Genomic DNA, 19,768 nt, shown 5'->3' with positions numbered 1-19,768 from the left:
TTAAATGTGGGCATGTGATGTTTTTATAATAAAAACAAAATAAAGCCCCACGCTGGTGGGTAGGAGAAAAGGAAAGAGAAAGAAAATAGACGTCTATCTCTGGGTCCCGGGAGAGCAGAGGGGGAGTCAAGGGTGGGGTCTGGGCCCCAGGGTGGGGTCTGGGGTCCCAGACTCCTGCCTGCCGGTCCCCAACCTGCCCCTTCCTCTGCAGGGAGCCGAGTGCCGTCTATCGAGAACGTCCTGCAGGACGGCAGCCCCGAGCCCTGCAGCCGAGGCCAGCCCAGCGCAGCTGCAGACATCTACCTGCCAGGTAACGGCACTCGGCCGGTGGCGCTAGGAGCCTGCCAGGCCTGGGGGAAGCCCACTTCCCCGTCCCTGGCTCTGAGCCCACGCTCCTTCCGTTGACCCCCAAAGCACGGCCAGGCCCAGATTACACAGTCACCCTGCAGCCCCTGGTTCTTTGGGGCAGAGCCTGTGCCTGAGGCCCCTTTTCATCCCAGAGCCAGCTCAGCCTCGGGAAGGCAGAAAAGGCTTCTTGTTTAAGGCCAGGTGGGCAAATCTGGTCCCACAGCCACTGCTATCTTCCTTCATCCCTGGGCTGTGCTGGGTGCCCCAGCAGCTGGGCCTCTGCCCAGGCAGCTGAAGATGGAAATCTCCCCGCCGGCCGCAGGCCTGGCAAGGGCCAACAGGCTCCACCGCTGGCCTGGGGCTCACAGGCTCTCTGGTCCCGGGTGAAGCAGCACGTCCAGGCCAGGGCAGGGGACACAGGCTGGGGCACTAGGTGCCAGCGAGGCCCAAGGGCAGCAGGAAGGGGTCTTGCTTCTCCTCCCACCCCTTCCCAGGCCCCCACCTAGGGCCCTGTGGCCTTAGCTCTGCTCTCTGCTCCTCTGGGTCAAGATCCTCAGGTTCAAGTCCTGGGCTCCAAAGACGGGACGGGAGTTGGGGTCTCTCAGACACTTGTGCCCAGGCCTGCTGGGACACCACCTGAGGTTTCCGGAATCAAGATAAAAAGCCACGTTGTCCTCAGAGCCTGGCTGCTTCCTCGTGGCTGGGAAGCCCCTTCTCCTCGCCCCTACCTGTCCCGGGAGCCACCACTGCCTGGTCCCCTGGCCTGGGCACTTGGGGAACTGTGATGTGCTTTGGTCTGGAAGGGCCTCTTATCCCTGGGCTTTTGGACGAGCAGCGGCCTGTGCAGACAGAGGGTGTGGTTAGAGGACAGCGGGTCCCCAGGTGTGAGGAAGGAGGGCACTAGTTGGTTCGTTGACACACACGGGCCTACCCAAAGGAACCCCTGGGTGAAAGCTGTGCCTAGGACCTTAGAGTAACACAGGATTCTAGAGGACTTAGTATATCATGAGGATGAAAACGTGGTTGGGGGCTGAGGGGCGGTCAGGAGAGGGACTCAGCTTCCTAGAGCCCTGAGTGAGTCCTGACCCTGCAGGCGGCCCCTGGGTGTGGGTGAGGGCACCCTGAGTGCACGCAGCCTCTGCAGTGCCACCCCTCACTTCCCACGCCTCGAGTGGCCCACGGAGTGTCTAGGAGCTCAGGACAGGCCACAGCCGGCTGGCCCAGCCCACGGGTGAGAGCGGGACCTCTGGCTCTCTGGACCCCCCAGCGCATGTCTCGGGCCTTCTTTAGGTCCACACTGGGGGTGGAGGCAGTCGGCTTTGGAGGTGGTAGAGGAGAGGCCACAGAGGCCAAAAAGCTGTGGCTGTGGGGCCTGACCGGACAGCAGGGTGGGGCTGGTTCTCGATGCCAGAGCAGAGAGGAGGCTGCACGTGGGTGTCCTGTACCCGCTCCTCACAAGCATGGCTGCTTGTACCTGTGGGGCAGGCAGGGGGCCTCGTGGACACGCACACCTCTGAGTCGTCCACTCCCACGCCACTTCCTCTGTTCTCTGCGGGCTTTTTCGCTTAGCAGAGACCCTGCACATCTTCCACATCAGTGTGTGTGTTTAAGAATGCGACCACGCACACACGCAGGGATCTCCATTCTTTTTAACAGCACCGCGTTCTCTGGCTGGATGGAGCATGATTCAGTGAATCTTAGTGTATCCCGTAGACAGGAAGAAAGGAGATGGGGGCAAATCCATAAAATGGAGAAATCCTAGATGTCCGGCATCCCAGCAGCCCTGCGGGGTGGGGGCCCTTCCTGGGCTCCGCTATGCCCAGCCCCCAGCCCCTCCCCGGCTACCTGCATCCTTCCCTGGGCTGGGTTCCTCTTCATTAGCACTGGGCCCAGAGCTGTTTCTCAGGAAGCGTTTTTAGCACGTGTCTCTTTTGTGTCAGCACATCGGTTTGTGTGGCATTTGTTTCCATCATATCCCACCCCCACCCTGGCACCTTGTCCTAAAGCCAGTGCCTCTGCCCTGGAACGTGCCGGTCCCTCTGAGCGCTTTGCTAACCGAGCTTCCGTCTCTCTCCTCCTCTGCGCAGCCCTGGGGCCTGGCTCCTGCTCCGGTGGTTTAGAGAAGTAAGCTGGTACGTGACGCCTTCGCACGTGGGGCGGGGGCTCTGTGGGCGGCCTTGGCAGGGTGCTGGAGAGAGGGCCCCAGCCACCCTCCCTCCCCTGCTCCCGCCGGGGGTTCCTTCCCATTTTCCGGGCTCCTTCCACAGCCGTGTCTTCTCTGGGGCCCTGGATTCAGAATCCAGAGCTCTCCAAACACCAAAGCAGAGGTGCCCCTGAGAGGTGGTCCTGCGGGGTCTGATGCTGGCTTTTGGAACCAGAGGATTTCCCATCTGGACCAGGCAGCCCAGTCAGGCTGTTGCAGCCTTGAGGGTCCCAGGATCAGTGACTCAGCCCTAGCTGAGACCCGTCGCTGACAGCTAGCCTGTCCCCCCACCCACCTCTGGAACCTTCCGGAACACCAACATGCCCTGATGTCAGCCTGTGAGGCGGCTGCGTGGTCTCCCCACCTAACAGGGAGGTGCCCTCTCCCTGGGCGGCCCAAACAGACGTTTTACAGAAGACAGTTCTGCGAGCACCACTGGGAGGGGACGCGCTGGGGCCCTTGCCGCTCCCTCAGGTGACAACAGCCTCCCTAGCAAGCCTGGAGGTAGAGAACCTGGCGCCTTCGGTGGCCCAGGGTTTCCAGACGAGTGTGGGTGGGGTCGCACCCCGGGCTGCGTCGGCCTTGCGGGACGTAGCCCTCCTCCCAGTCAGCCGTCCTGGACCCAGGCTGCGGGGTCCCTCCACCCACTGCCTTCCCCCACAGACCTTTCTCGTCTTCCTTGATCATTTCTTGTGACGAATCTTACTCTCTGCTGAAATAGGACCTAACGCTTTTATTCTCATCCGTGGGAGATGTTGAGTGTTGCCACTTAGGTAAAACTTCTGGAAGTAGGAAATGGGTCAGACCCGGCTGCTAGGAACTGTATTTGTCCTGTGGGCTATGTGGCAGAGCTGGCTTCCCACGTGAAGCCACGGCTCCTAAGAAAACTGTCCCTCACTGAGTCCCCGAAGTCTGTTGCAGGCCGCGGGGGCTCCTGGGTTTGCCATTGAATCCGCCCCGGGGCCCCTTGTGCGGATGGGCACGGCCCTGAGAGGTGTGCAGCTCCCCACGCACCAGCGCCTGGGGCGTCCTGAGCCAGGGACGGATCCCCTCACAGCATCCTGGAGGTGCCATGTGGGGATGGCAGGAACATCCTCCAAGGAGGGCAGGCAGGGCCTCCTGGGGCCGCTCTGGGCACCCCTCCACCGGGGGTGACCGAGTTCCAGCCAAATCCAGTGGCCTGTCGGAGCCCAGGAAGCACGGAGCGGGCACGGGCGGGGCACCCGGGAGCCGGCAGCCAAGGTGCCCCATTGCCTTCTGTTCCAGGGCGGGGGCTGGGGTCACCGGGCCCTCTGTGTGCTCCGCCGCAGACACATAGTGGGGCAGCTGGTGGGGACCCAGAGCCTGGCGGCGGGCGAAGGGAGCGGTGAGGCGGGGCAGCTCAGCCGAACGTCACCCTCCTCCCTGTTTCCTGCCTGCAGGATGGTCCACCTCCATGGAGACGCCCCGCAGCCTCCACGCCGCCGGGCCCCCCCGGCCTCCACTTGGTGGCCCCAGTCCTGACCCCGGGGCCGCTGAGCTGACCCCACTCTGAGAACCTGGCCAGGCTGGCAGCATGGAGCCCTCAGCTCCCCAGACTTGGCCGAGGGGCTGCCCGGACTCCAGCGTGACCCCTGGCCTCTCCAGTCTGCACACCCTGTGTGGTCACTGGCTCCGAGGGGCCGTGTGACCCTTGATTGAAGAGCACAGTTGACCTTCCTCTCTGACAACCCCCTTTTTCTACGGTCGATGTATTTATAAATGGTACAGGATGAAGGATGGCGGCTTTCTGTCCTGGGCGCTGAGCTCTGGGGTTCCCCCAAGACGTCCTTTGGGCTGATCACCCACGTGCAGCCTGGTTGGGCCTCACCCAGCCCCCAGGTCCGTAGGGGTCCTGTCGATGCCCGAGAACTCAACAGAGTGCAGTCTTCACAGGAAACGTCACAGGGGCCTTGTGGGAGGGAAGGAAGTGGGGGCCGAGTCTCAGTCAATGAAGGAAACAGTGCCTGTCCCCTCCCCATGTGCGTGTACCCTCCCCCCTCCCTACGTGGCCCTGCAGGACCACCTCCTACAGTTTGCCCCCCCACCCCGTCCCCGCCCGCGGCTAGGCAGTCAGGCCAAGTCTGGGTCTCGCTATTAACAGCGGTTGTGTCCAGGGGCCCTTCTCTGAGCCCCACACTTCCTCGGAGGCGGCCTAGCCCATGTCGTCGGACCCTCCGGGTGGGGGGCTCCACTCAGCCGGCGGCGCTGCTGCCCACCTGCCCCGGGAGGGCCTGAGCGGCTTCTCCGCTCCCTTCTCACCATGTAGATGCCACTTAGCGTTTCTCTTTGATTTGTTCTGTCTGGGACTCCTGTGGTGGGACCTGCCAGGGGATGAGGGTCCCATCTGAGGTGACCTCATCTTTTTTTAAAGATAAACTTTCTGGGTAACAGAAAGGCAGAGGGGACGCTTGGCCTTGGTGCCCCCGGGCGAGAGCTTCCCCCGCAGGACCTTGAGCCCAGTGGGTGGGTCTGCAGCTCCCGGGTGCAGACACTTTCCTGGCAGGCGGGAGAGGGTCCCGCTTCCTGAGGAGCTTCCCTGGGAAGGACGGTTCTGGGGCGGCCGGCTGCACAGGCTGAGGCTCTGTTGAGTGGGGCAGTCGGGCGTCGATGACTCCTTTTCCCTCCGGCTGAGCCTGTGAACAGAGGCCACGCTTGGGGCAGCCTGCCCTGGCCCCTTGGCTCCCTGCCTCCCCTCCCCTCCCACCCACCATGTGCTTATGGGTGCACGCATGCCGATGCACACACACACACGCACACACAGACAGGCAGGGCGGCCGTGTCCCTCTCCTCAGCCCTCTCCTCTCACAGCCAGCACCCCGGCCTCTCGCCATCGATATTGTGCCAGTAACTCGGAAGGACAGGGTGCAGACTGGCCTGTCTTGTACTTGCGTGTGCTACCATTTGATGTACTCTGATTCGCTAGTTTTTGTTCGTTTTTACTGTCTATTTATAGTAATAAAATCATGCAGCAATATCCCACCTGCTCCTTCCTCCGTGCACAGCACCGCAGGACTGAGGCTGTTTCTTGGGAGGCAGGACAGCTGAGTAGCTGGTGGCAGCTCTGAGGCCCTCACAGCAGTGCAGGTGCCAACTTGTGGCTGCAGCCTCTGTTCCCTTATGTATAAGATGTCCACGAACTACAACTTCCAGGAGGGCGTGAGGGCTGCTGTTATTACTCTTTTGGTCATCATCGTGCTGATCGTTGGGTTGGAGAAAAGGAGGGACCCTTGGGACTTGTTCTGCCTCCTGAGCAGGTGGCAGAGCCCGAATCCTCCAGGTGTGCGGGTTGCTTAGGCGAGTTGATTCATCGCACCGCGGTGAACTAAGTGCCTGCTCTGCCAGAAGACAAAATGGGCAAGGCCCCCGGAGCCTGTGTTCTAGTCAGTGAGACACCACACAGGTAATCCAAGTCTTCCCAGGTCTGGTTACTGTTAGGAAGAGAGTCAGCGGTTCATGAGATGGAGTTGATTTAACCTGTGGCTGGGGAGGGCTTCTCTGAGGAGATATTTCAGCTGAGCCCTGAATGCTGCCAAGGAGCTCTCTGCGGAAGAGCACCCCAGGCAGGCGGCCCAGCAAGTGCAAAGGCCCGGAGGCAGGAGTGGACCAAGTGTGTCCAGCAAGTGGCTGAAGCATCAGAGTTGGGGGTGTGGGGTGCAGACACCTTGTGGGGTAGTTTTAGTCAGAGGCTTCTAAGCAAGGGAGCAACTTTCTCCGGCTGTCATGTGGGGAATGGATTGGAGGAGCAGGTTTGGCTGCCAGGATGCTGGAGCCCAGCCAGGGCCCTCTGCTTGGTCTGCGCTCCCCTGCCCAGCGAGCAGCCTCCCCGTAGGGAAAGGCTGGGGCTCCAGAACACCCACTGCAGCACTGCCTGAACTACCACCCACCAGCAGGGCCCTGGCTTCTTTGTAGACACAGTTCCAAGTAGCCTCCTCTGGTCCCCTCTGACTCAGGCAGCCTGTCCCTGCCCCAAGGAAGGCTTGCCACCCTCGGTCGTGCCTGGGTCTGGCATGGTCCCAGTGTGGGAGAAGGGTGTTCAGTGTCACATGGGTTCTTGCATGGGCTGCACTGGATCTCCCTCCACACTGCCCCCAAACCAACCCACCTCCTTTCTTAATGTCTACGGCCTGGAGGTGGGGTCCTCTCTGAATTGGCCCTTCCCCTTGATAATCTCTCCCCTTCAGACACGGTTACCTGCCCTGGAATCTGGCTTCCCCTTGCCAGCTGTGGCTGCCCCACCTGAGCCCTGACTCCTGGCAGAGGGCCATGGTGGGGGAGAGCCTCTCTCTTTGGGTTCTTACTCCCCACATCTGACAGAACACCACCGAGGACCCAACGTGAATGAGTTTCTGGCGGATCCTGCCAACCCTTGCCTGCCCTCTGCCCCTCTCCTTCTCAGCCCCGGTCAGGGCACAGAACTTGCCCTCGGCTGCATGGCTTTCCTGAGGCTGTGCCATGGCACCCATCCTGTGAGCACAGGCTGTGGTGCCTTCCCTCAGCAAATCCATGTCCACGGTGGGAGGAGAATGGAGCTTGGGCCAGCTGGTGGAGCGAGTGGCACCATAGGATCCAGGGGAGCCCCGCTACTGTCCCTCCGATGCTGTTTCTGATGCTTCCGAGCCCTAGCGACTTCCTTCTCCAGTACAGACACCTGGTAAGTAACTCAGGCCCCCCTTTTGCTGAAGCTTCACGGTTTTCTGTTATGTACACTGGGTAGGAGGCAGTGGGAATCTTGGGTGGGATCCTGGCTCTCACAACCTGCTGGGTGCCCTCAGGCAAGTCCCATTCATCTGAGCCCCAGGTTCCTCCTTGGAGTAAAGTGGGAGAGACCTTATTTCCTCCAACAGTACCTGGCATATGGTGTCTGACAGGCAGGGTACTTGGTGCGCTGGGCTGGGAAGCTCCCTGCCCCGGGATTTAAATCACTTCTGCCCCAGCAGGCTGGGCTTAGGGAGCCCCAGAACTCCTCACCATGCACCCAGTTCAGTGCTGGGTGTGGACTCGTACTGTGAGGGCAGTTGGAGCTTTGCCAGACCCTGCTTTCCTGCTCTTCTAGTCAGGCAGACCAGCAGTGACCCTGGATTCCAGTGCTTAGCCGGCAGCAGAACGATGGGGCTGGCGTGCATGCAGGGGAGGGTTGTGTCCTCTGATCCCAGGGCTCAGCTGAGCCCCTTGGGGGAGGCAGGAGGCGCCCTCGCGCCCAGAAGCTGGAGCCGGCCAGGCCTGGAGCTGGCGGTGGGAAGCCCGCGGGGCGGCGCTCCCAGGCAGGCGCTGGGGGAGGGCCGAGGGCAAAGAGATCGTTGGGGCTTCTCCTGCCCTCTTCGGGGCGGGTAGTCTAAGCCCTGACTCCGCAAGCACCGCCCCCACCCTGCAAGCGCCGCGCGCCCGAGCATCCAGCGTCCGCGCTCCACTCCTGCGAGCTCGGCTGTCGCGTTGCATCCTGGGCTCTGTGGTTTTCGAGGACCGTTGGCGGGGCCCGCTCGGGGTGCGCGGCTATTGGGTAACGGCTGGGGCGCCCGCAGCCGTTCCCTTTGTGCCTGCCCCTTCCGCCCCACAACGGCGCGTCGGAGAGCTGTGACGGGCTCTGCCCTGGTGCGCGTCAGCGATTGGCGGAGGGGCGGGGCCCAGGGGCGCGGCTGTCCACGGATTGCTCGGGCGCGGCGGGGGCGGGCCCGCGCATGCACGTGAGGGCGGTACCCAGGTCGTGGTGGGTAGTGCCAAGATGTCGGTCGCGGCGGTTCCGGAGCTGAAGCAGATCAGCCGGGTGGAGGCGATGCGTCTGGGGCCGGGCTGGAGCCACTCGTGCCACGCCATGCTGTACGCCGCAAACCCAGGGCAACTCTTCGGCCGCATCCCCATGCGCTTCTCGGTGCTGGTGAGGACGCGGGAGGACGCGGGCGGGCGGGTACGGGACGCCACTCGGACCTGCGCCCGTGACCCGGCGCTCCCTTGCAGATGCAGATGCGCTTCGACGGGCTGCTGGGCTTCCCCGGGGGCTTCGTGGACCGGCGCTTCTGGTCGCTGGAGGACGGACTGAATCGGGTGCTGGGCCTGGGCCTGGGCTGCCTGCGCCTCACGGAGGCCGACTACTTGAGCTCGCACCTGACCGAGGGCCCGCACCGCGTCGTGGCGCACCTGTACGCGCGGCAGCTGACGCTGGAGCAGCTGCATGCTGTGGAGATCAGCGCGGTGCACTCGCGGGATCACGGCCTGGAGGTGGGGGCCGCTGCCCGGGCCCCGCTCCCCGCCCCGTGGTTTGGCTCTGGCCCCGCGGAAGGCACTGATGGGTAACACGTCCCCCTGAGGGTCCCCTGGACAGTTTGGGAGGGTGTCGCTGTCTCCAGCTTCGGGGTGGGGAGAGGGACCAGGGGTCGGGTAGGGTGGGAGGGGGGCCGGGTCTGGGCCTCCCTCGGGGCTGTGTTCCATCTGCCTTGCTGCCTGCCATTGCCAATCCTGGGAGTGGGGAGTGGGATCAGTGGGAGGATGGGAAGGGGCGGTGCCTGCTCCGGGAGGTGTGAAGCTGCAGAGTAAAAAGAGGATCTTGTAGGTCTGGGTTTATGGGCCGGAATCTCATGGTGTGGGGGATGAAGGTTCTACTTCTGGGTTTTATAGTCTGGAAGACTGGGAGTGGCACTTGGGGTGTTTGGGATTCACCAGGTGAAAGAGGGAGCATGGGGGTGTGGACTGCGGGGCTTCCTGCCAGTGGATGAGGGCTGGGACTTGAGAGTGGGATGTGCATGGGGATGGCCTTGAAACTTGCTTGGGGAAGAGGGGCTGCACCGCACCAAGGGAGCTGGCTGGCTTCTACCTCACCCAACCCTACCCGGGTCTCCCATTATGTCCTTGGCAACCTGGCTGTCCTTCCCGTGGCCTAGCAGCTCACAAGCCCCTCCTACCAAGGCCATGCCATCCGTGTGGGGACCTGGTCCCAATCCTGGTCTCTCCATGCAGGTGCTGGGGCTCGTGCGCGTCCCACTGTACACCCAGAAGGACCGAGTCGGTGGCTTTCCCAACTTCCTGAGCAACGCTTTCATCAGCACAGCCAAGTACCAACTCCTCTTTGCCCTCAAGGTGCTCAACATGATGCCCGAGGAGAAGCTGGCTGAAGCTTTGGCTGCGGCCACGGAAAAGCAGAAGAAGGCCCTAGAGAAGCTGCTCCCATCTTCCTCCTGAGGTTGCGCCTGTGCCTTGTGTCTGTCGCCCTCCCCCTGGCTCTCTGTACCCATGGGCTGAGGCTGGGCCCTCCAGCCTCAGTGTGGGAGTGTCTTCTAGCATGTTCTGTGCTTGACCCATTCCGACTGTGTGGGGGAGTGGGCACCTCGTCATCTCCACTGCCCAGAGCAGTTACTGGGTGGTGGCCTGGGTGCACCCACTCTAACACGAGCTCTCTGCGCACGTGTTGTGGGCTGGTGGAGCCCCAGGTGGTGCCTGATGGCCTCTGGATAAGTGCACATGCACTTGGACCCTGGAGAAGTTGCTTTGTTCTCGTGGCAGTTTTGTTCTTGTGGAGGCCAACTTTGGGTTGACTCCATCCTGCGTCCTGCCCCGAGCCAGCCCCAGGGTCTGGAGAAACGCCAGCCCAGGATAGGAGGTTATGTTGTGAATTTTGGTTGTTAGCTTTATTTGTGGTGAGTTTTCAAAGCAGCTTTACCCCTCTGTCTTGGTCCCTGTCCCTGTGGACAGTCAGGGCCGTGGGGCCCAGGTGTACAGGGAGCTGCTGGAGAAAGGACAGTAAAGTCGTGCCTCTGCCGTTCTGTGTGTTCTTTGGTCCTGGCTACAGGCCTAGGGGTGGACGCAGGAGAGTGTCCCCTTCCCCGCCACCCAGGGACCGGAGGGCAGGGGCCGGGCCTAAGATCAGGGCTCTGGGTACCATTCAGGTGGAGCTGATGCAGGCCTCCCCTCCCAGGTGGGGGTGCCAGCCACCTCCCTGTGTTGACTGTGGCACTGCCAGCGTGGACTCTCTGGGCCATGGGCCTGGTCTGGTGGTTTCTTCACTGAGACTGACAGTGTGAGGCCCCTCCCTGATCCTGGTGGCTCTGGTGGCGCCTGGGCTGAGCCCACTGCTTCTTCCTTTGAGGGCCTCCCTCTCTCTGTTCCCAGCACAGTCTGCAGGCACCTCCAGGAAACAGTCTGGCAGCACTGGCCAAGCGTGCACAATGATGACAGCAGAGCCACCACGGGACAGGAAGGTCACCACTGGCAGTCTCCTATGGCCCTACGTCTGGAAAGACTCCTCAGCGAAGCTCAGTTTCCACAGCGCTGGCCTGGTAAGGAAAGCAATGCTCCCGGCCCAGCCTGGGTGTCCCATCTTAGAGCCTCGACGAAGTGGCTGGCACATGTGGGCAAGGACACTCTGCTCTGTAAATAAAACACCTGTACTTGCTCCTCTTATTTCTGGGGCCTGCTTCGCTCTCCAGGTAGCTTTGTAGAATAATGGGGGTTCTGATGCAAAGGTGGCCCTAGCTACAGGCAACAGAGGGATGGGGCAGCAGGGATCAATCACCCAGTCGGTCCTGCCCTGAGCATGGTGCTCTGGGCGAGGGCCCTGGCACAGCTTTCCTCTTGCTGTGGTTTATCAGCCAGTACCTCAGGCCGTGGGACCAGAACTGAACCCCTCACCAGCCAATCTTAAACTTTATTTTCCAGCAAATGACATACGCTGCCCAGGCGCCCCGCCCCAGCCCTCACCTGTCTGGGCGAACCTCAGTGTGGCGCCTGTGGTGTGTGGGGACACGCTCTCCCCAAGGCCCTGCCTGCTCTGGGCCCCACTCCTGGGTCTGGACAAGAGACCCTCGTCTTGCCTCAGTGCGGGCCTTGCTGCCCTTGCACCGGCCACAGCCCCGTCCTGTCTGCCAGCTGCTCCTGGGGCCCGATCCTCTCTGGCCCTGGCCACTGCAGCTGCCTGCTCGCTGGCCTCCTGTCCTCCGGGCACGCGGCTTCAGGGTGGATCAGTCACCCCACGTCAGATTCTGAGAAGGGAAAGGGAAGACTGAGGGGGGCGCTCGCTCGGCTGCACAGCTGCCCTGCTCTCGGGGCCGAGGTCCTGGACGGACGGACACTCACCGTCCCCCTGGCTAAGGCTCCCGCCAGTTCTCCTTCCTGTTCAGCACCTGCAGCTTCTCCAGGCTCTGGGTCACTAAGCACAGCACTCGTCCTGAGGACGGGGGCAGACAGTTACTGCTTCGCAGTCTGGAGGGCTCGTGGGCACAGGAATGGATGACCTTGAGGGCTGGTGGGCTGTCCGGCCCCCTGGACTCACCCATCTCCCGGACTCGATCCTCCAGGGCTCCCGACAGCTGAGGGAGGCTCAGCACCTGCAAGGTGGCCTGCCAGCCTTTGGAGTCTGCAGGGCAGAGAGCTGAGTAGGCCTGGGGTCTGTGCCCACAGACCTGAGCCACTGAGACCAGGGGATGCCCCCCCCAAACCTTTGGTGCCATACGTCCCCCTCATTACATCAGAGTGTTCTCCCACTTGTGGAGCAAAGCGCTGACGGCCGGTCAGGGCTCAGCCCCAGGAATGTGTGTGAGGGCCCCTGCCTACTGCTGGGCTATGCCCTGGGGGGCCCAGCCAGGGGCTGCAGAAGTCACGTGAGGTCTTGGACAGTAGAGGCAGCCATGGCCCAAAGGCCACCTGCAGGGACAGTGAGGACATGGGCTTGGGCACGTGAGAGGATCTGGGGTGGGGTGGTGTCAGTGTGATAACCGCACTCAGACAAGTGGTAAAATCCAGCCTGGGGAGGCGTCCCTGCCCTCTGGCTACCTGTTCTGTGTCCAGGACACTGCTCTCCTTACCAGCTGTGGGGAGGCCTGGGCCCAGTGTGGCCTCGAGCAGGGATTCATCTTGCTGCACTCGGGCGGACAGCTCAGCTTGACAGGCTCTGCCGGACACGAGAACCAATCGCTGGTGAGGGGAGAGGCCAGGCGAGCGGACACCCTTCTCCCTGAGTGTGAGGCGGGGCTCTTCCCTGTGCACCCTGCCAGCCTGTGCCTGTGCAGCCCGGGCAGAGAAAGACACACACGCGGCCCCTCTGCTGCCTGGTCTGCCCTGCAAGGAGGGACAGCCAGATATTTGGGGTGGCGGTGACTCCAGGAAGCCCTGAAAACGACCCATTCTTGGAAGAATCTGGAGGAAACAGTGACTTGGCCTGGCCCTGGCCCGGGGGCAGCTCAGACACCCACTTACCGCAGCTGGTCCAGGACGAGCGCAGCGTCCCGGGCCAGGGCCCAGGTCTCCTGCAACTGTGCGTGGACGTCCTTGCGGGCACCGTCCTGTTCCAGGAGGCAGCTCTCCACCACGGCCCGCAGCTCCTGCTCCTGTGACACCAGGCCCCGCATGGCCTCCACCTCCTCACAGCGCTGCAGCGGGAGAGGCAGCAGGTGCAGCGGGCCGGTTCGGGGGCGGGAAGGACCACTCGGGCGGGGCTCCCCCACCCCAGGTTCCATCTCCGCCGTCAGACTGCCTCCTCTCCTGGCCTGGGGGGACCTGTCTCCACCTTGGAGCCCCCCCGGCCTGGGCCCCTTCCTGCAAGCCCTGCAGTGTGTGCTGCTGACACCCTTTCTCTCCCCTGTGCCCACCTGTGCGCCCCACTGCATCCGAGCCATGATGCTTCCTTGGCCTCGCTGTCCTGTCACCCGCCCTGGCTGTTGCTCTCCGCTGATTCTGGGCATCTGTCTCCACGCTGTGTCCTTCTCTGCACATCCCCTGCCCCAGCTCTCTACTTACTTTGTGCAGCTGGATGGCAAGCTCCTGCATCTCAGCTTCAAGCCGGTCAGCGTAGGCCAGCTCCAAGGCATCGCTGGGGGGGCGGGCACTGCTGTGCCAGCGGGCGATGGCAGAGGTCATCTTTCTCTTGGGCCCAAACAACCTACAGCAGGGAGTGAGGGGACACGGATCAGCACCTGCTCTACGTGGAGGCTCCGTGGGCCGTCCTTCTACCAAGACTGTCTGCTAGAAAGATCCCAGCTTTGAAGGGGGAGAGTAGCCCCCAGAATCCTGGGACAGAAGACAGAAAGCATCATAAGGAGTTGCGACCTTCCCACCCTGCCTGGCTGCTGCTTTCACTGGACAGGGAGCTGGGGCTGCTAGGGATGCTCTCAAAGGTGGACAGTGGAAAATGTCAGGGTGCCCTGAGCACAGCAGTGTCCGCTGGGCCAGCTCGGGGCCTCGGGACCCAGGCTGCCTGCACCTGAGCTGGGAGCAGCTGCAGGAGTGGACAGCTGACAGCAGGGAGAAAGCTGGCCACTGGACAGGGAGGCTCTCCACCCAAATGCTGGGAGCTGCACCTTAGCTGGTTCCTGGGCATTGCAGCCACAGAGGCCCTGGGACTCACGTGATGCCGATTTCCTTCAGGTCGCTCTCAGTGAGGGTCAGAAAGATGCGGAGGTCCACGTCTTGCTCCTCAAACACCTGCAGGTATTTGAGGCAGCCGATCTGCTCCAGCAGCGTGGCGAGGTCCTAGAGGGTGAGGAGCCAGGGCAGGTCAGAGGACAGGCAGGCCACGAAGACGTGGGGGCAGGAAAAGGCCCATGCTGCACACACAGCTGCCTTTCTCCTGCTGAGCACCTGGCCTGTCCTGAGCTCTGCTGACTCCCAAGTTCGGCAGAGAGCCTGGGCTGCCCCCTGTGTGTCCTCAGGCAGGGCAGGCAGGGCGTCTCTGGACCAGTGTCTTCACTGCAGCAGGAAGCGCACCCTGTGGCAGGTCTGCGGCAGCAGCTCCTCTCGGTCTCTGCTAAACCGGGACTCTTCATTTTTCCTTCACTCTGGGGGACAGTCTTAGCCGGACGTCTCACTGTTGGTTAACATGTCGTCCCATGTCTTCTGGTCCCTGTGGTTTCTGATGAGAAATACGCTGTTAATCGTCTGGAGATCCCCTTGTACGTGCTGAGTCACTTGTCTCTTGCTCCAAGATTCTTTGTTTAGTGACACTCTTGATTGTGATGTGTCCAGGTGTGGCTCTGAATTTAACCAACTTAGAGCTCATTCAGCTTCTTGGACGTGCAGATTCATTTTTTGATCAAATCTGAGATTTGGCTTTTTTTTTCCCACTGAGAACTTTTTTTTTTTTGACCTTTTGGATAGAAATGGGAATTTATTTGCCAGGAAGGATGATCCCATGGGACCAGTGCAGGGCCGCCTCTTTGCTAATTCTGTGTTTGGCCACGATGAAGCCTGCCCTGAACTTATTGTCTGCGATGCTGAAACCTGGCCTCCCAAGCACCACGTAGAGGTCCAGGCTGTAGGTACCAATGCCTGGTGTTTGATCCCCAGATTGACGTGTTCTTGGATCCCCAAACCAAAGCTTCCAGTATCTGAGAGATTATTTTTTTCTTAACTTGCATTCTCGCACCTTTAGACGTTTCTCCAGGATTTCTTCTGCCTTGGCCCCATGGACTGTGCAGTGGACGGCAGTCTTTTCATTTCCCCTGATAAGATTTGGCTATTTTAAAACATTTTTTCTACTTTTCCCTCCCTCCTCCCCAGGAACACAATTACACGCACGCTGTTGCACTTGCTGGTGTCTCATAGGTTTCTGTTCATTTTTCCTCATTCTTCTTTATCGGATTGGATAACCTCAAGTGATCTATGTTAAGTCTTCTGGTTCTCTCTTCTGTGTGCTCAAACCTGCTGTTGAGCCCCTCTAGTGAAATTTTCATCTCAGTTATTGTACTTTCAGTTCCAGAATTTCTATTTGGTTCATTTTTATTTCTATCACTTTATTGATATTCCATATTTAGACATGGTTTCCTTTAGCTCTTGGAACATATTCTGTTCTTTTTTTTGTTTCTGTTTTACAAATCCTGTGTCAAGGGCTGACTTTCAGGAGATAGCAGTGACGGAGCTGCTCTGCTACGTAGGAAACCCCAACCCAGAAGCAGGTAGCTTCGCCCCACCGGCTCCTCTGCCAAGCACATACACCAAATCTTGGAACATATTTAAAGAAGCTGATTTAAAGGCTCCGATCGGCATGTGTTTAAGGTATCAAGAGGTCAGCTGCTCACCGAGCCTGGGAACACAGGCGCTGGAGAAAGCTCGCCAGAGGGGCTGCGAGGAGAAACCAGCAAAATCACAGGCTTTTGGTGAAGAGCAGAGCTGTGACTTTAAACAGTGGCAAATACTGGGCTCTCTGCCACCCGTGTTACCACTTGTGCCCACAGAGGGAGGGAGGACACGCTAGGCAGTGGTGCTGCTGATGCACCCGTAATCCTGGACAAACTGCTCAGTCAGAGCAGCCACGACGAGAAGGGCAGCAGTTAAGTTCCCATTAAGTCCCGACTAAGTGCCACCTTGCCTCCGCTTCCCATGCAGCTTGTCACTGTCACCCGAAAGCAGCTCTGTGATGCTGGCCCTTGTTTCTCCTCCCCAGGCTCAGGGAGGCTGAGCTGAGCATGGAGACCGGGGGAGAGACGGATACCTCCATGGAAAGGGATGAACAGAAGCCCGGCAACCGGCTCCTCTCGCCGTTGGAATCCTCTCAGCCCGAGTAGCTTTCTAGGTCGTGTGGAGAAAACCACCCCACTCTTTTTTCTCAACAGTGCCGGCCCCATGGGAAGTACAAATAAATGACAAATCACAAGAAGCCCCATGGTCTTACCTGGGGTCCTGAGTAGGGGGACCTGTCAGTCTGGGGGATCAATCTTGGGGCACAAGAAGTCCCGGTGCCAGGAGGCCACTGGCTGTCGCTGCTGCTGTAACGATTCTTGGTCTTCACGTAGCTTTTAGTTTGTTTGCGACCCGAGCTCTTCCGCGCATGATCCGAATCCTGTGATGAGAGGTGTGTGTTTAGAGCAACCGCAGGGGCTGGCAGTTGACGTGCTGCATCCAGGCTCCGCTCCCCACCCCACCGCCAGTGTATGTGGCTTCATCTTCACACTCCCCTCACTATGGGGAAGGTCTGAAACTTCCCGAAACTCCCCCGCCTGCCAGAGACCTCCCCGGTGGCGGCCCCTGTGGCACTGCATGGACATGCGCACCTCAAGTGAACTGCTAGGCAGCCCCCACGACGCCGGGGGCGGGGGGGGGGGAGGGTCACCTCATTGCTCTCCAGGGAGGCCTCGCTGCTGAGTTCCGGGGCCCGGGCCAGGCCCTCACTGCTGCTGCTGCTCCGCGCGGCCCCGAGGTGGGCACAGAAGGCGTGCTCTTCTGACAATGGCGAAGACGAGGACGCCTGACCACAGGCCTCGCCCATGGCGACTCCCCAGAGCCCTGTCCCCGAGCGGCTTCAGCCACAGCGCTCCCCGGCCCCTCCAATTGTTCACTGTTTGCTTCTGCTTCACGCCGACTGCCGGGCCAGGCCCTTCCTCTCTAGGCTCGGCAGGGTTTGTCTGCTCTGTTCACCGATAAATGCAAGCATCTAGCCAGTGCTTGGCACACAGGACACTCGGTAAACAGCTGTGGAATGGACGATGCACATAACATACGAAGACATTTCCTAAGGACTTACCAGTCAAGAGGCTAAGCCTGTCTGTCTGGACTGACTCCCAAATCCTGCTCAGAGACCCTGGGTGAGAAGTCTCCTCACCTGTCCCCACGCCACATTATGACTCTCCTCACAACAGCCAGAACCTTCTCTAACCTTCACCCTCTCCTGCCGGATGGACCCATCACAGGGCCACGGCCCAGCTGGACTGGTGGCGGGGGGGTGTGCGTACCCCGGCTGCTGCTGCTGCTGCTCTCCACATCCCGCTCGTTGATAGGGGAGGTGACGTCCCTGTAGCAGAGGCCCCCCTCTTCCAGGGGGTTCTCATCGCTGCTGTTGAAGGTGACATAGCCCCGTGGAGGCACCTGCTCTGTGGACAGAATGGGGCACGTAAATCCACATGCATGCATAAGGAAGGACGAGTTCTTCCTTCCACAAGCAACCACCTCCTCAGAGGGATCTCGGCGAGGGGAGCCCCGGGACAGCATTCTCTACTCGCCACAGTAACCTGGACAGAGCCGTGCCGTCTGCAGGTGAGGAAACAGGCTCCAAGGGGTTAGTGACCAGCTTGTGCCCAGCAGCGGGTGCACGTGGAGCCAGGCCTGGCAGTGGTGGCCTCTCTATCATGCCAGGCTGTTGCTTTGCCAAGAGGACAAAGTAGGAGATGTTAAGCTGTATTTACAAATTCCTGAGCCAAAGGAAAACTATACTACAAGGTGTTCCCGCAGCTGGAAACATCTACTCTCATACACACACCGGCCTGCATGGCCCCTGCGACTTTCCAGCACAGGGGCCAGTCAACCCCAGTCAAGAAGATCCAGCTGAACAGGAAGGTAAGAGGCCCTGGCTAAACATTAACGGCAGTGACAATGAATTATATAACCTCTGAATGTCTGCCTGCGAGAAAACAAGAAGAGGCAGAACACAAACCAGAGCGTTTAACTCCGCCTTTGCCCCTGCCTCTGCCCCACAGAAAGTACGTGTGTTTGCATGAAAGAGCCTGGCTGGTGGGACTATAGGTAACTTATTTTCTTCTTTATACCTTTCTGAAGTTAGAGATTTTTTACATCAGCACATGCTATTTATCATTCAAAAATGTTTTTTAACTTTTGGCAAAGAGCATATATGCACTTACAGAAAATTAAACTTTCACACAGCGTAAGAAGAAAAACAGAATCTCCTGAAAGGCCGGAGCTGAGAGGCTGGTGAACACTCCTTCCTATGCCCCCACCACAGCTCAGGCGGGACAGGTGGCCTGGGCTCCTCCAAAGGAATAGACTCTGCCACTCATCCCAGAGCCCCGAGCTCCCAGCTGCCAGACTGGATGCCCGTGTCCTCACCTGCTGCACCAGCTCGCCAGTCAGCCCCCCAGATGCTGGGAGGAGGCAGGCCTGGTTACCAGCCAGCGCCAGGACCCCTTCCAAGGGTCTGAGAAGGGAATCAAGTCCTCACATGGTCTCCTGGCTGGGAGGGGGTTCTGAGGGCTGCTCGCTAGACCAGCGGCCTGGCCACTGATGGGCGAGACCCACACCGGAGTCTGGTCACTCAGGCCAGCACGAGAGACAGCGTCAAGCCCAACTCGCCCCAAGAACTCAGTGCCTGGGCTCCCCAAGAGCACTGCACTCAACACTCAGGGGCTGACGGTCTGACAAAAACTCAGGCCATCTGGAAACTCAGGATCTAGGGTTCTGGCCCACCAGGTGTCTGGTGGGCAGTTCTCAAATCCACACCCTGAGAAAAGAGCGCGAGGGCAGAGTCCTCCCCAGGGGATGCGGCAGAGACAGGAAGGGGACTCAACGGTCACATTCTCCCTGCTGGGCTGACCCACCCACGTGAGGAATGGATCCGAGCTCAGCTCTCTCTCTCCTACAGGAGAGAATGTTCTATTTGTAGTTCTAACCAACAGAAAGGAAACTCAAAGGACAAACCAAAACCCAAGAGCGAGCCACTGACTAATGTGTCTCCATCCCTGTGATGGATTGTGAGTCCTTGAGCTGCTGCTCCCACCCAGCAGCCCAGGCGGCCCCCACGTCAGGAGCCTGAGAGTCGCTCATTCTCTCAGACAGAATCCTAGACTACGGTGTCGAAGCCACCGGGATCGTGGGGCACTCACCATAGCAAGGCTGCTGCATCCTGCCTCCGAGTCCAATAGCTGTGAGCCTGGCCAAGGCTCGCGGCCCCTCGTGGATGCTGAGGCCCTTCTTCCGACAGGGCCTCTGTCTCTGAGGGACAGGGCAGGATTCATCTGAAGAGCTCAGGTCTTCGTATTTTTCTGTGGGTCAAACACCAAAATTTAGACGGTATGTTCAGTGATGGACTAATTTACTAATCCTCATAATGAACTGAAATAAAAATCATCCTAATTGCTTTTTTCCTTTTCCTAAATTAAGAGAAGTGTTCCCAGGATGTCACCTGTAAGAGATGCCACACTGGGCGGGTCCACTGCTCAGATGGGCGACAGGGACATGGGGCAGGGGGCAGGCGGGGGGAGTAAAATTGCTAAGTATGGTGAGCGGATCCAACTCATCCCTCTCTGAGTTTCCAGAATTTTTTACAACATGTAAGTATGTTAACAGTCAGAAACACATTCTGTTCTAAGCTGAGGTGACAAGTAAGATCCATCTCTTCATAAACATATGGCAACGGCAGTCACAACTTCTTAAGCCATTTTATATTCTCAACCTGAACAATCTCTTAGGAAACAAGTGCCACATGACAGCTCTGTGTGCTGTTTTAGGACCCGTCTGAGCTGAAGAGCTCAGTGTGCCCACAGCTGTCAGCAT

The 19,768-nt window shown here is 59.8% G+C and overlaps 3 protein-coding genes across 8 annotated transcripts in view; 2 read left to right on the top strand and 1 right to left on the bottom strand.

Annotated features, from left to right (window-relative positions):
• The window catches only part of MGRN1 (mahogunin ring finger 1), a 54,433-nt gene extending 48,887 nt beyond the window's left edge, over window positions 1-5,546 (top strand). The window contains 4 exon segments of the mRNA XM_082644895.1: window positions 212-310; window positions 3,973-4,031; window positions 4,033-4,068; window positions 4,070-5,546. Of these exon segments, the coding sequence (XP_082501021.1) occupies window positions 212-310; window positions 3,973-4,031; window positions 4,033-4,068; window positions 4,070-4,231 (356 nt within the window). The 3' untranslated portion in view covers window positions 4,232-5,546.
• A 2,632-nt stretch (window positions 5,547-8,178) lies between these two features.
• Window positions 8,179-10,960, top strand: NUDT16L1 (nudix hydrolase 16 like 1). Of its 3 annotated transcripts, none has more exons than XM_082643664.1 (4): window positions 8,187-8,444; window positions 8,525-8,785; window positions 9,521-9,743; window positions 10,675-10,960. In XM_082643664.1, exons 1-3 carry the CDS (start codon window positions 8,292-8,294, stop codon window positions 9,740-9,742), a joined length of 636 nt encoding a protein of 211 aa, XP_082499790.1. In that variant the 5' UTR covers window positions 8,187-8,291; the 3' UTR covers window position 9,743; window positions 10,675-10,960. The 3 variants fall into 3 exon arrangements, with proteins under 3 accessions (XP_082499791.1, XP_082499790.1, XP_082499789.1); XM_082643663.1 differs by having other exon boundaries at window positions 8,191-8,444; window positions 10,670-10,960; XM_082643665.1 differs by lacking the exon at window positions 10,675-10,960 and having other exon boundaries at window positions 8,179-8,444; window positions 8,525-8,856; window positions 9,521-9,737.
• Window positions 10,961-11,184: 224 nt separating this feature from the next.
• The window catches only part of ANKS3 (ankyrin repeat and sterile alpha motif domain containing 3), a 29,847-nt gene continuing 21,263 nt past the window's right edge, over window positions 11,185-19,768 (bottom strand). Inside the window, exons 7-17 of one of the 4 annotated variants that reach the window (XM_082643656.1) lie at window positions 19,099-19,257; window positions 17,218-17,355; window positions 16,599-16,708; window positions 16,161-16,328; window positions 13,899-14,023; window positions 13,292-13,433; window positions 12,752-12,924; window positions 12,361-12,446; window positions 11,829-11,912; window positions 11,633-11,723; window positions 11,185-11,558 (exon numbers count right to left, since the gene is read on the bottom strand). In XM_082643656.1, coding sequence (XP_082499782.1) covers window positions 11,644-11,723; window positions 11,829-11,912; window positions 12,361-12,446; window positions 12,752-12,924; window positions 13,292-13,433; window positions 13,899-14,023; window positions 16,161-16,328; window positions 16,599-16,708; window positions 17,218-17,355; window positions 19,099-19,257 — 1,265 coding nt within the window. In that variant the 3' untranslated portion in view covers window positions 11,185-11,558; window positions 11,633-11,643. Of the gene's footprint in view, window positions 11,559-11,632; window positions 11,913-12,360; window positions 12,447-12,751; window positions 12,925-13,291; window positions 13,434-13,898; window positions 14,024-16,160; window positions 16,329-16,598; window positions 16,709-17,217; window positions 17,356-19,098; window positions 19,258-19,768 lie in introns of all 4 variants that reach the window. The other 3 variants (XM_082643657.1, XM_082643654.1, XM_082643655.1) reach the window with 3 other exon arrangements.

This window comes from Mesoplodon mirus (genome assembly GCF_964341445.2).
Source record: "Mesoplodon mirus genome assembly, chromosome: 15".
NCBI lineage: Eukaryota > Metazoa > Chordata > Mammalia > Artiodactyla > Ziphiidae > Mesoplodon > Mesoplodon mirus.
The sequence above is the reverse complement of the archived record's forward strand: the minus strand, read 5'-3'. Positions and strand labels throughout refer to the sequence as shown.

Excerpts from the sequence above, each read along its gene's own strand:
- NUDT16L1 (XM_082643664.1), top strand. The coding sequence starts at position 8,292 with ATGTCGGTCGCGGCGGTTCCGGAGCTGAAGCAGATCAGCCGGGTGGAG. Across the intron at positions 8,445-8,524 it reads CCATGCGCTTCTCGGTGCTG|ATGCAGATGCGCTTCGACGG; the intron begins GTGAGGACGCGG and ends GCTCCCTTGCAG. Across the intron at positions 8,786-9,520 it reads CGCGGGATCACGGCCTGGAG|GTGCTGGGGCTCGTGCGCGT; the intron begins GTGGGGGCCGCT and ends CTCTCCATGCAG.